At 40.7% G+C, this 14401-nt stretch overlaps 1 protein-coding gene across 1 annotated transcript in view; it reads right to left on the bottom strand.

The window, feature by feature from the left end:
* RYR2 (ryanodine receptor 2) overlaps positions 1-14401 on the bottom strand; it is a 743716-nt gene that overhangs the window by 234075 nt on the left and 495240 nt on the right. The window contains exons 47-53 of the mRNA XM_077812173.1: positions 14001-14133; positions 12050-12153; positions 9887-10022; positions 8696-8882; positions 7848-7950; positions 5820-5940; positions 110-279 (exon numbers count right to left, since the gene is read on the bottom strand). Of these exons, the coding sequence (XP_077668299.1) occupies positions 110-279; positions 5820-5940; positions 7848-7950; positions 8696-8882; positions 9887-10022; positions 12050-12153; positions 14001-14133 (954 nt within the window). The remainder of the gene's footprint in view (positions 1-109; positions 280-5819; positions 5941-7847; positions 7951-8695; positions 8883-9886; positions 10023-12049; positions 12154-14000; positions 14134-14401) is intronic.

Below are 14401 nucleotides of genomic sequence, written 5' to 3'. Positions count from 1 at the left end.
ATCTAGCAAGTGGGAATGGACAGAGGCCACCTTGAAAGAGAAGAATGTCATTTTGTGAAGTGCTTGACAAGCTGAGGGAACTGACAAATCAAAGAATTTAAATCTTTACCGTGTCTAAGGAAGCAGCGGCACGGAGATCTGGCAGAAAGCCAACTTCAAGGAGATGTAGAAGGAAATCCTGGTCCTCAATTCCATAGACTCTGTCAAGGAACAAAACCATGGCTGCCTTGTGATCTGGGCAAAACCCCGCTGACATGTCAGGTTCCACCACAGTACCATCTAAAAGGAAGCAATAAGGCTTCAATAAAAAGGATTATTCTGCATAGGTAAGGGTATTGAGTATCTGTTAATATCTGAACATTTTCCACATGTTTATGTTACACAAAGGCAACCAGTTCATAGCTTGACTGAATAAAATGCGTATGGCAACCTAAATCCAGGTAAACCTTATAGTATAAGTATGTGGTCTCATTCATACTCTGGGTGTCAAAGCAGTCACGCTACCTGACTCTCTTATGTAGCATAAGAAAAATACCCTGTAATATATAGTGTTCACTAAAAAGGTCCAATGAAAAGTGAGCGGCAAAATGATTCTGACTTGTATATCCCTGGAATGCAGCACTGGTGAGAATACCTGAAAGGCAGGTTCATTAACAAAGGGAATGAGAACAAGAGATTACAAGAAAAAAATCTCAAAAAGGACCATTTACTAGAAGATCTTAAAAGGTGATGGAAATTCAGAGCTATTTTTTGAGCTTTAGGAAGTTTATACATGAAAACTATCCTTTGATGACACAATCAAGATGCTGGTAGTAAAGGATCTGTATAGTTATGTTTGAAAACATAACAGAAATGCTAATCCTTTTGATATTTTCTTTCCAAATAATTCTTTTTATTCCTGTATTTTATAGAGTGCTGTTTAGTTATAACTTCTGTCTATAATATGTTCTTATTTGTAAGGTAAATTAGCATTGCTGTGTTTATAACACTGTATTAGAATCAGGATATTCTTGTGCTGTAAGTGCTGCACTGAACCAAGCTGCATCCATGCCTGCAAATGCAGTGATAATTCTACTAAATGCCAGCAACATGGGGCTGACCCTGCTCCTGCCATGAGCCCTATGTGGGCTGACTTGGAGTCCCATTGAATTTATTGGGTCTCTGGTGTGACTGGAACAACAGAGACTTGGTTGGGTAGCTCACATGACTGGAGCGCTGGATGGGTATAAACTGTTCAGAAAGGACAGGCCGGGGAGAAAAGGAGGAGGAGGAGTAACTGTATGTAAGAGAGCAGTATGATTGCTCAGAGCTCAAGTATGAAACTGGAGAAAAGCCTCTTGAGAGCCTTTGGGTTAAGTTTAGAGACGAGAGAAACAAGGGTGATGTCATGGTGGGCATCTGCTATAGACCACCAGACCAGGAGGATGAGGTAGACGAAGCTTTCTTCAGACAACTAACAGCAGTTTCCAGATAACAGGCCCTGGTTCTCATGGGGGACTTCAATCAACCTGATATCTGCTGGGAGAGCAATACATTTTTGGAGAGTGCTGGAGGAAACAACTAGGGGACATGCTCCTCTTGACCTGCTGCTTACAAACAGGGAAGAATTGGTAGGGGAGGTGAAGTGTGTGGCTACCTGTGCAGCAGTGACCATGAGATGGTTGAGTTCAGGATCCTGACAAAAGGAAGAAAGGAGAGCAGCAGAATACGGACCCTGGATTTTAGACAAGCAGGCTTTGACTCCCTCAGGGAACTGATGGGCAGGATCCCCTGGGAAGCTAATATGAGGGGGAAAGGAGTCCAGGAGAGCTGGCTATATTTTAAAGAAGCCTTATGGAGGGTCGCAGGAACAAACCATTCTAATGTGCAGAAAGAATAGCAAATATGGTAGGCGACCAGCTTGGCTTCACAGAGAAATCTTCGGTGAGCTTAAACACAAAAAGGAAGCTTACAAGAAGTGAAAACTTGGGCAGATGACTAGGGAGGAGTATAAAAATATTGGTTGAGCAGCAGGGGTGTAATCAGGAAGGTCAAAGGACAACTGGAGTTGCAGTTAGCAAGGATGTGACGGGTAACAAGAAGGGTTTCTACAGGTATGTTAGCAACAAGGTGGTGGTCAGGTAAAGTGTGGGACCTTTGCTGAATGAGGGAGGCAACCCAGTGACAGATGATGTGGAAAAAGCTGAAATACTCAATGCTTTTTATTGCCACGGTCTTCACAGACAAGGTCAGCTCCCAGACTGCTGCACTGGGCAGCACAGTATGGGGAGGAGGTAAGCAGCCCTCACTGGTGAAAGAATAGGTTAAGGACTATTTAGTAAAGCTGGACATGCAGAAGTCCATGGGGCCAGATCTAATGCATCTGAGGGTGCTGAGGGAGTTGGCTGATGTGATTGCAAAGCCATTGGCCATTATCTCTGAAAACTCGTGGCAATCGGGGGAGGTCCTGGACAATTGGAAAAAGGCAAATATAGTGCCCATCTTTAAAAAAGGGAAGAAGGAGAATCCGGGGAACTATAGACCAGTCACCCTCACTGCAGTCCTTGGAAAAGTCATGGAGCAGGTCCTCAAGGAATCCATTTTGAAGCACTTGGAGGAGAGGAAGGTGATCAGGAACAGTCAACATGGAGTCACCAAGGGCAAGTCATGCCTGACCATCCAGATTGCCTTCTGTGATGGGATAACTGACTCTGTGGATATGGGGAAAGCAATGGATGTGATATACCTTGACTTTAACAAAGCTTTTGATACAGTCTCCCACAGTACTCTTGCCAGCAAGTTAAAGAAGTATGGGTTAGATGAATGGACTATAAGGTGGATAGAAAGCTGGCTAGACTGTCGGGCTCAAGAGGTAGTGATCTTGGAGCCGGTTTTGTTCAACATCTTCATTAATGATCTGGATGATGGGACGGATTTCACTCTCTGCAAGTTCGTGGCTGACACTAAGCTGGGGGGAGAGCTAGATACACTGGAAGGTAGGGATAGGGTCCAGAGTGACCTAGACAAATTGGAGTATTGGGCCCAAAGAAATCTGATGAGGTTCAACAAGGACAAGTGCAGAGTCCTGCACTTAGGACAGAAGAATCCCATGCACTGCTACAGGCTGGGGACTGACTGGCTAAGCAGCAGTTCTGCAGAAAAGGACCTGGGGATTTCAGTGGACAAGAAGCGGATATGAGTCAATGGTGTGCCCTTGTTGCCAGAAGGCTAACAGCATACTGGGCTGCATTAGTAGGAGCATTGCCTGTAGATCAAGGGAAGGGATTATTCCCCTCTATTTGGCACTGGTGAGGCCACATCTGGAGTATTGGTTCCAGTTTTGGGCCCCTCACCACAGAAAGGATGTGGACAGATTGGAGAGAGTCCAGCAGAGGGCAACAAAAATGATTACGAGGCTGGAGCACATGATTTATGAGGAGAGGCTGAGGAAACTGGGCTTATTTAGTCAGAAGAAGAGAAGAATGAGGGGGGATTTGATAGCAACCTTCAATTACCTGAAAGGGGGGGCGTTCCAAAGAGGAGGGAGCTTGGCTGTTCTCAGTTGTGACAGATGACAAAACAAGGAACAATGTTGCAGTGGGGGAGGCCTAGGTTGTATATTAGGAAACACTATTTCACTAGGAGGGTGGTGAAGCACTGGAATGGGTTACCTAGGGAGGTGGTGAAATCTCCATCCTTAGAGGTTTTTAAGGCCTGGCTTGACAAAGCCCTGGCTGGGATGATTTAGTTGGGGTTGGTCTTGCTTTGAGCAGGGGGTTGGACTAGATGACCTCCTGAGGTCTCTTCCAGCCCTAATCTTCTATGATTCTATGTTGGGCCCATATGTGGGTGCAGGGCTATGCCCATGAGGAGTTAGTTGCAGGATCAGGATCACAGTGTACATCTAAACTAGAGCTGGAAGGTGTAAATTCCAGTTTGAGGAGATATACCGGCACTAGCTCAGATCAAGCTGGCACACTAAAAATAGAAGTGTAGCCACTGTACATGAGCCATGGGAGGGACTAGTCACCTCAAGTACAATCTGATCTGAGTACATACTTGGGGCAGCTAGTCCCTCTCACCTCTGTGGCTACACTTCTATTTTTAGTGTGGTACCTCAATCAGAGCTAATGTGGGTATGTTAGAATTTTAACTTACCTTCCAGCTCCAGTGTAGGCATACTATAAGTTCTGCTGGAGATAAAGAACAAACAACAAGACTGTGATGCCAGAACTAGGGGTTAGATTACCAGTCTCTCAGGAAAAGAGACGGCGAGTTGGATTTTTAAAAAAATTTTGTAGAAAAATAGAGAAAATATGTTTGTGGGTATAAAGACATGGATTGTCCCTATGTTCCCATTGTGGAGCTGCCGATGTGCCACACCTTAATTTCCCCTGATTGGGACAGCAATAAATTCACTTCAACAGCCCAGGGCAAGGACAATCCAACACACACTAACAAAATAGCATGTCCCTTCTAACAAGCTTTCTGGACAGGAGCCGTCACAATAAACGGTTTGTAAGGTTCTCACCTCAGCACCCTAGTTCAGAACTCCCAAATGTTGAAGTTGACAAAACAAAATCTGACTTTGGTGTGGTTAGTCTGTCAGAGAAACCACCACCCACTGCAACCTGCAGGGCTCCTTGTCCCCCCACCCTCCCAGGCTCAGTTAAGCTTTCTGCTGAATGCTGTTTAACGCAGCCTCACCCTAGGGCAGGGCAGTTCCTCCTTGATTACACCCCAGGCTGTCAGGGTCCTATGCTCTAGCTTTTCCTTTAAAGGAGCAGCACACTCCATCACAGTGGGATTATTTTAAAAAAGGTCTTAAGGGGTTCTTCATATCTATTTGTTAGTATTTTCCAGAAAAAAAGAAAAAAACTTTATCTGAAACCTACCAAAAAAGAACAGCATCTTAAAGGCTTAAAACAAAAAAAAATTCCTTAAAAAGCAAACAGAATGTGCTAAAAGTAAATAGTATGTGCTAAAGTGGGGATCAAGCTCCAGTTTCTGGTGTCAGCATCACAGCAGTACTGTCACCCTTCCCCTCCAGCAACACAAACATGGAGGAGCATGAACAGCCTTTTGATACTTGTGCCCAGTGCACATACTTCAGGAAAGAAGGTGCTCCCAGTGCTATTATAGATTCAGAAATGGTAATGTTGTGGCATTGTGATAAAAGTAGGGCTCTATAGTAAAAAGTGAGGGGCTTGTTCCATTCTCTGAGTGTCAATATATTCTGAAAATACAGAAATGTTGTGTTTTATTTGCCAAGAATGAAAACAATAAATAATGTTCATGGTATATTAAATGGAACGGTTAAAATTAAAAAAATCAGATAGACTTTTTAATAAAAGCCAGATATGAACAATGGAACCTGTCTTAAGTGTTACCACAAGAAGCCAGCTAATTTTGCTTGCTGAATAAATTGCACTGGAAACCTAAAGGAAACATTAAACTAGTTCCTTAAAACAGAGGGCGCTTAGAAGGTGATCCTTCATGAAACTTATCTTGTTCTATTCCCAGTAATTAGCCTTCTCTACTTTCCCTCCTGTGCACCTTTAAAATTCCCACTTTGTCTACCATTGTTAGGAGATCTGATGGCCATTGTAGACCCAATGACGATCCCACTGAAATCAGTGGAGGTTTTGCCACTGATTTAAAAATGGACATAGAATCACTATCTAGAAAATCAAAGAAAGTGGTACGACTTTTCTAGTTCACATCATGAATAATTAAATTCCCCAGTGTGGGAAATATGGATATAAATATTCACATATTAATAGCAAAATTCAAAAGAATGAGTTGACGCGGGAGAAAGAAATGCACTGCAATCATCTTACCTTTAGCTATTGTTGGCATGTGGAAAGGAATGCTAATTACACCCACCAGATCTTCCAGGGGAATCAAAGACCGCAGAATTGACCTGATCCTAATGGCTTCCCCTTTGCCAGCATGGATTAGCTAATGGAAGAATAACAAAAAATTAACATTTTTTTCCCTGTAACTATATTTGCCTGTATACTCTAGAAACCTTCAGAAGTACACATTTACAAGAATGAGTGCTGTGCCAAATGATAAAAAAACATACACATTTCACACAATATATATTTCATTTTTTTTACCCAGATGCAAATTTGTGGGACTTAGTGCTATAAAGGTTTTATTATTAATGTAGAATGACTACATTTTCATGGTGAAATGCTGAGACCCCTGGGAAGAGGGCAGGGTGTCAACGTGTAGTAGGCTTGGTGAAAGAAAATCCATGAGATGCTGATGAGTTCAGCTATTCTATCATCATCAGCTTCACTGTCTTAGTTAGCTTACGGCTCCTTCAGGGTGACCATGGGTTTATGAAAATTAGTCAAAATAATGACAGGTTTCAGAGTAGCAGCCATGTTAGTCTGTATCCGCAAAAAGAAAAGGAGTACTTGTGGCACCTTAGAGACTAACACATTTATTTGAGCATAAGCTTTTGTGAACTTTTATTTTATGCTCAAATAAATTTGTTAGTCTCTAAGGTGCCACAAGTACTCCTTTTTTAGTCAAAATAATGTTTATTCTTCAAACAAACAACACAAAAACACATACAGAGAATTTATAATATAGATACTTCCAGTTTTTGAGGATGCCTAACCCTGTATAAACCTGACATTTGGGGGAACCTGTGCAAGACAGTGTTATTTAGAGAAATGAGGCCATAGTTTGAACTTCAATGAGCACAAGTGGTTCCTACCTTATACTTCCCACTCCCACTTGTTAGTTTGCCTCATCCACTTGTTGCATCTAGTCATAACCCAGGCCCCAGTAATGAAAAAAATTACATACATATTTAAATATGGGAGTAGCCCTAATAAATTTGGTGAGACCACTGACATGCATCAAGTTAAGCATATGCATAAGCCTTTGCAGGACTGGGGCCTAGACTGTAAACTCTCCGGGGTGGGGTCTGTCTGTTTATCATATATCTGTATAGCTCCTAGCACAAAGGACCCTGATCATTGACTAGTATCCCTAGGTGATGCTAATACAGTACAAAGATCATGGTGGAATACCACAGTCTATCTTTGGGAGTGGAATTGATTGTTCATGTTTTAATGGATGGCAACATCATTTTTACTTTCTTTTATATGTGAGTGATGTGAGTTCAAGTGTATGTAATGCGAGTAAAAAAATACTGCTTGTTGTTTAAGAAATAGTTTACAGCTGTGAAAAAAGAGGGCAGTTTGGTCTGGATAGTCTCACTACCACATGGGAGAACTTAGTTCAAGAGTATCTCTTTGATGCTTCAGGCAACTTTATGGGATATTTTCATTCTCCTTGTAGGAAAGGAGGCAACCTGACATTTTGCTTTGTTCCTGTTAGCGACTACAGAAATGCACAATGGGTTTCAGTGAGAGACAAAACAGGGAAGATTCAGGGGTTCTCCAACATTTTTCTTTGACTAAACCTTCTCGTGTATTTGGGCAAAATGGTGATCTTAGAGCCATGTGGTATATCTTGACTGATGATTCTCTGCTTTCCCTACAAGCCCATACATACTGGTACACCCATTGGAAGTTCTGCACATGTAATAAGGGAAAATTACTGGAGCTCAGATGTGCCACACAGATTCTGAAGGCAGAATTTTGCCTCTGCACAGGTTACATGGAAATCCTTAAGAAACTGGCAACTGGACATTGGATTTAACTAATATCAAAATGATCCCACATACAGTTTATTTAAATCACATCTGCACATTTAAATATTATACTGGCATAACATTGTTTCAATACTAAGGGATAACATGTATTGCAGTGAAAAGGCCAATGAACTAAAACACCAGAGTATCAGTAAGAAAATAGCTGTACTTGCAGAGACAAAAAACTTACATGCATTTCAGGGGCACAACGTCCTAAGAGGTCAATCAAAGCAGCGTAAAAGGTCATGATGGCATTTCCCATGTGGATAGTGTCATCTTCTTCTTCCATCTCACTTTTTATTTATTTGTGACAGGAAACAAAATACAAAAAAAACAAGAGTTTTTCATCAGCTATGAAATCAACACAAAGTTGGAGCCAAAGTCAGCTCACACTTACACTGGTTAAAATCCAGGGAGACTCCATCACCCTCAGAGAAGTTATTCTGGATTTATACTGAAGCAGCCATGTTGAGGCTTGGGCTGGATCCCCGGCTCTAGGACCCTGAGAAATGGGAGGGTCCCAGAGCTTGGGCTGCAGTCTGAGCCCAAACGGCTATACTGCATTTAAGCAGCCCCTTAGCCTGAGCCCCACGAACCCTAATCAGCTATCATGGCACAGCTGTGGGTGTCTAACTCCAAGGCAGACATACCCTAAGACTCCATCCAGCCCTATGGTGTTTGAGAAGAACAATAGGGGAAGCACAAGCTACATGCAGTCTCTCCCTAACTCCACAACAGGAGACTGGTTCCTATCTACACCTGACTGATAGGAGCAAGAAGGAATCCTAAAGATGCTGTGCATCTTGAAAATAGTCATCCAGACTGACATCTGTGAGTTCAGGGACAGTTGCAGGGGCCTCACTTGGCTGAAGATGCACACCCAATGGAATTTTCGGAAGAGGAGAGAATATTTCCTGCCCCACATCGTCAGATTATGTGATAATATTTTAAAAATATGGTAAAAAGAAATACTGAATTCCATAAATAGGATTATAAAACAAAAGGTGTAGGTAAACTGAACAGCCCCATTGCACCTACAGAGTTTTACTGGATCCATTACTTGGGGAAGGTCCATCTCTAGTAGAATCTTCTGATATTTTTATTGCTTCCTCCATGGCAGCAAGTAACCCGTTACCTCCTTCCCCTCTTAATGCTGGACCAAAGCACTCAGGACGACGAATAAGTAGCCTGACCACAACATTAGCATTCTCTTCAACACTCTCTCCTAGCATCATACAGAAAAAATATTGGTAAATGGATCCATTCAGTGTACATCCGAGATATGATCTGATATAAGGTGGGTGATGAATACACATTACATATGCATCAGTACAAGGCAGATTGGACTTAAATATGAAAGACAAAATTCAACTTTATTCAGCTGTTCTTAAAAAAAAATCAGATGTATGAAATTGTGTAATGCCAATAGAAAGAAGCAAAGAAGATTAGTGTTTACATATTTAAATTCTTTCACTCTTCTGTTGTTCAATTCTGCCTTCAGAAATTTCATATGATTAACACTTACTTGATATTGTGAAATCAAAGAGACGGAAAGTGTTAGACCTTGTGTGAATTTCATCAGCATATAGCTAAAAGATTTATAAATGAAACTCAACAAATCTAGTAGCATGGTTATAAGCTATTAGACCAATAGGATGAAGCTGAATTTTATATTACACACACACAAGCACACAACTTCTGATGATTATTGCAATGAAAGTTAAGTATACAGTAACAGAATATTTATTTCACTGAATTTTAAATTTAGTTATGGTCCAAAAAGTGACTAACACATATGCCATTCACCTATGGTAAAATTCGTACCAGTGCCAGAGGGCTAGTGCAAGAATCATTGCACCAGTTAAACACTTAAACCAGATCTTATATAGGCTTCCTGAGCCATATAAGTTTACTTTGTTCGTTATGTCATGACCTTTGACTGTATCTGTAATTTAAGTGCCTGTCTGTATGGCGATTTAGTGCCCAGCAAGCTGGGGCATGAACCTAGAGTGCTCCAATCTGCTGTGTACTAAGAGGCTGTGCAGATCCTGCTGCTATGCACTACAGAAAATTTAGTGTGCTATAGCAGTCCACATAGCAACTTAGTGCATGGCAAGCTAGAGCGCTGTAGAGTCAGACCTCAGCTTTCTGTGCAATAGATCACCATGTAGACAAGCCCTCAATGACAAATTTTACATATACAATTATTTAAACATTACAGAACAGTACCATTGCAAAAAACTGCAAAGCGAAGAAAATCCAGATACCGCTCTCCTTCAACTGGATTCCATCCAATGTCTGGATATCCCTTAAAAACCAGCAAAGGGCAGCTTTGCAAACCACATCCAGCCAAATAGCGAACTACCTAAAAATAAGGTAAGATGAAAAAAGACAAACATTTATTGTTGAAAAGGAGAAAGTTACTGTTTTTAAAAGGTAGTTTACTCAAACTCCCTCCAATCTGGCTTCCACCCTCTAAGCTCCACTGAAATGGCTCTAACTAAAGTCTCGAATGACCTCCACTTGGCCAAATCTAAGGACTAGTACTTCATCATCATCATCATCCTCAACCATCATCTGCCAAACATGATCTACATCATGAAATCTTGTCCTCTCTCTTCTCTTCCTTCTTCTCTCATCATTCCTTCAGCACTTTGTTCAGCACTTCTCATTTCTGCTCCAACTTTCAGCGAGTGTCCCAAATGATTCTATTCTTAGTTCCCTCCTGTTCTCGCTTCACACTCTATCCTTATTCAAAAATAAGTTTACAACTAGTCTCTTTATCCTGACACCTTTCAGATATGCTCTTCCATTCTAACCAATCTCCTTCTGTCCAAACTAAACTCTTGGCCTGTTGTTTTTTTGGACATCTTCTTACCGATATCCAGGCATCAACTTACATTCAATGTACCCCAAAATGGGCTCTCATTTCCCTCCTGTCCCCCAACCTGGCCTCTTCCCACTTCCTCATTTCTCACTCACCATCGACAACAATTCCATCGTCCCTGAGACACAGTCCTGTCACCTTGGTGTCATCTTTGATTTGGCCATTCCTCTAGACCCACAAATCCAGGCTACACCTAAGTCATCCTGCTTCTTCCTGAACATCTCTAAGATCCAGCCTTTCTGTAAGTGCAGATAAAACTCCCATCCAAACTTTCTTCATCTCAGGTCTTGACTACTGCAATCACCTCCTTGTTAACCTTGGAAAATGCCATCTTGCCCTTCTTAAATCCATTGATGCTGCTGCAAAGATCATCCTCCTGACTTGGAGTTCCAGTTATCTCACCCTCCTACTTCTCTCCACTAGTCCCCCTCCTTCTCCACATCAAGCACAAATTACCTGTCTACACTTGTATGGCCCTTCAGAACTTAGCGCCATTCTACATTTTATGATATTGAGATGTCCTCTCTGCTTTATCACCAACCTTTAATGACCACTAGTTGAATCTTCCTTTAAACACATTTGCACTTACTCTCAGGCTGCTCTCACACATGAGAGGAATGCCCCATAAAAATCTGCAAAGCCCTTAACATTTTCTTCTTCATGGGAAGATCTATCGTAGAAAATGTTGCCAGTTTGACTACACCAGAACACCTGAACCAACAAAACCCTCCCAGCGCAGACACTGTTATATCAGTATAAAATTGCTTATACTCTTACAGCTTATGCCAATTTGGGGAACAAGCATAAGCACTTTTATGTCAATATAACTATGCCTACATGAAAACAATGAGGAGTCCAGTGGCACGTTAAAGACTAACAGATTTATTTGGGCATAAGCTTTCATGGGTAAAAAACCCACTTCTTCAGATGCATGGAGACTACACTGCAGCTTTTACTGATTAGCTATGTCAGCAAAAAAATCACTCCCTTATCCAACATAATAACTATGCTGGTAAAACTTTTAAGTGTAGATTAAGTCCCAGTACCTCCTTAAAACTCACTTCTGTTGTGATGCCTACAAAACACTTGACAGCGGCTAGGCAGCTGTAGTGCTGTAATGGTTGCTTATTAGGTTAATCATAATTGCTACTTTGTGCATCCCCACATGTGTTATCTTTTGTCTCATACTTTAAAATGAAGCTCTTTGGGACAGGGACTGTATTTTTGTACTTGGCCTAAGACAATCTGGTCTGCACCAAGACTGGGGTCTCTAGGTACTACTGCACTACTGCTACATCATAAAATTTTTCCACTGAGTAAATTTAAAGTTTTCAAATTGAAAATGTTCGAAAGCCTAGCATAGATAATACAAACAGAAGTATCACATGTCCAAGAAATATATGACTTCAGTCAATCCATTACTTGTAGTTATAGATGCTTGTTGATTCATATTTTATGTACCTACACACACCCTGGGAAAATGCTAGAAAAATACTATCATTAACCTTCTCCAGGTCAGGCTCCCTTAAAGCTAGTGCAAGTTCATTGTTATCCATCACAGATGCTGCTGCAACATCTAGAGGGGTTGATCCTCGCATAGAAGGGGAAGCTGTTAATAAAACAGTTGCCAAAGTTAGTAATTTAAATAAAAAATAATAAAGATGCAATAGCTTATAAAAATACAAACGTATCCAGAGGACAAATATATTTACCATTAAAGTTATAATAAACCATGGGGCAAATATCTGAGGTTTGGGCATTAATAATCAACTAATAGCTGAAAGTCCATGCAGTTGTATGTGTATAATTTGTAATATCATGTGTGAAGAAAAAAAACAAGAGATGGCTGACAACTCAAAAATGTGATGCTAACAGACCACGAACCCCTGTGATGACTGAACCTGGTGATATTCTAAACAAAAAGGGCTCTCAGCTGTGCCTGCAGGGAGGGGCTATGCATGCCTGTTCTATGTATTTGCCTGTTTGTGTATGCTGGTTGTGTTGTTTTGTGGGTGGTTGCGTTTTGCTGGGAGGGTTATATGTATGGGGAATGAAGCAAGTGTGTTGCCATGAGGGGCTTTCAACAATGCTTGTAGCTGTTTTTATCACTTCATACTGACAAACAGACATTCTAGACGCACTCCAGGGACAATCCCAGAATTTTATTACACAGATACCACTTAACTATTTTTTTTTACCAATACCATTATTAACACTATAATATAAGCATTCATGGTGCTGAAATTTCCAAGTGTGAGGCCCATATCAAGTCCCCTTGTAACCTTGTGTTTTCATTCAATGAGAACTTTATGCAAAATTATCTTTTTAGTCTACAAATACAAATGCTTCATTTCAGGTAGAAGATGATTATTGTTTTAGAGGGGAGGGTGAGTGGGAAGTTTAAAGAAAATCCATTTAGACATGGTTTGAGTTATGGATAATTGGGAAATATTTTTCAGATTTAAAATAAAAAGGTTTTTTTTCCCTTTTCTTAAAAAAAATGGAAATTAAATGAAACCTCCCCAATGTTAACATAATATTAGCAAAAGGTCTCACAGTAACATTGACTAAGTCCAGTACAAACACAATTTAACTGTTTTCACTCTAAACATATTTTTGGGCTATGCTTCTGACATGCAAAAATATGTTAAACATCAAAAATTTGGTAACTAAATTTTTGAGCATCAAAATAATCAGATACAACTATGTAGTCCAGAAGAAAAGCAGTAAAATAAAACAAAAGTGGCATTTCACATTTCTGTGCCATTTCTGAGCCTCAGCATAAGCATCGTGGACAAGCTAATGTTAGCACGAAAACCTTACATTAGGATTCAGTTGTGAACTGCCTACCACACCCATGTAAGTGAACAAGCACCTGCTACTCTCCCACCCTCCTTGTACAGGTGGGCAGGCTCTTGGCTCTGCCTCTTCCCTGTACAACCCAGAGCGTCTTGGCTTGTGTGGGTAGGGAGAAAAGCTGTCCCAGGAAAATCCCTGTAGAAAGGGGGAAGCAGGCATTGAACAGTGACTCTTACAGTTAAACTGTTCTGTTAAAGATCTTCAACTCCTAGAGCAGCACAAATAGACTCTGCCCTTTACATGGGGAGGAGGGAAGGGGGTAATTACAAGGTGCAATCCAACCCAAAGGCATGAAATGATATTTTTGCTGAAATTGTGTCCATAATTTTGAATTCATGTAGGGTGGGCGGTTGTTTGTTTATGGGGTTTTCTGCATTAAATAATACAATTGCATAAGGTCTTTTTCACATTTAATAATATAGAAACTTCAAGTTTAAAAAAATAAAATCATGCTGCCAAGCAGAATGTTGTGTTTTAAACATGGAGTTTGAAGGTTTTTGTACTGTTTTTCTGTTTGTTCATAACTTATAAATCAATGAAAACATTTAAAACTGTATTTTACACACAATTTAGGATACATTTTATGTTACTACTCACCAAGTCCAACACTGCTGTTTTCCAATAAGTAACTAAGATGATCAAACATAGCCTTTTGATTCTGCCTGCTGATGCGGCAGAAATAACATAGAAAACGACAGCAATTTGCCACCATCTTAGGAAACGTGATTTCCTAGACAAACAAGACTAAGTTAGAGTTGCAAAAATGTCTAAAAATCACCAAAAAATCATCATATGCTGGGTCCTTTTACATATTTGTCTTCACATACTTTTTTTGTGTGTGTGTGTGTGTGTAAACACAATTAGGTAGGTACCAATCCCGCAAAATGATCTTCCAAGGGCAGATCCCATTGAAATCAACGGGACTCTGGGCAAGTGCATGGTTCATTAAGTTTAGTTGCACAGATTGTGGCCTTAACAAGAAAGAGAACTGGATTCAC

This window comes from Eretmochelys imbricata, chromosome 3 (genome assembly GCF_965152235.1).
Source record: "Eretmochelys imbricata isolate rEreImb1 chromosome 3, rEreImb1.hap1, whole genome shotgun sequence".
NCBI lineage: Eukaryota > Metazoa > Chordata > Testudines > Cheloniidae > Eretmochelys > Eretmochelys imbricata.
This window is presented reverse-complemented; position numbering and strand designations above follow the sequence as displayed.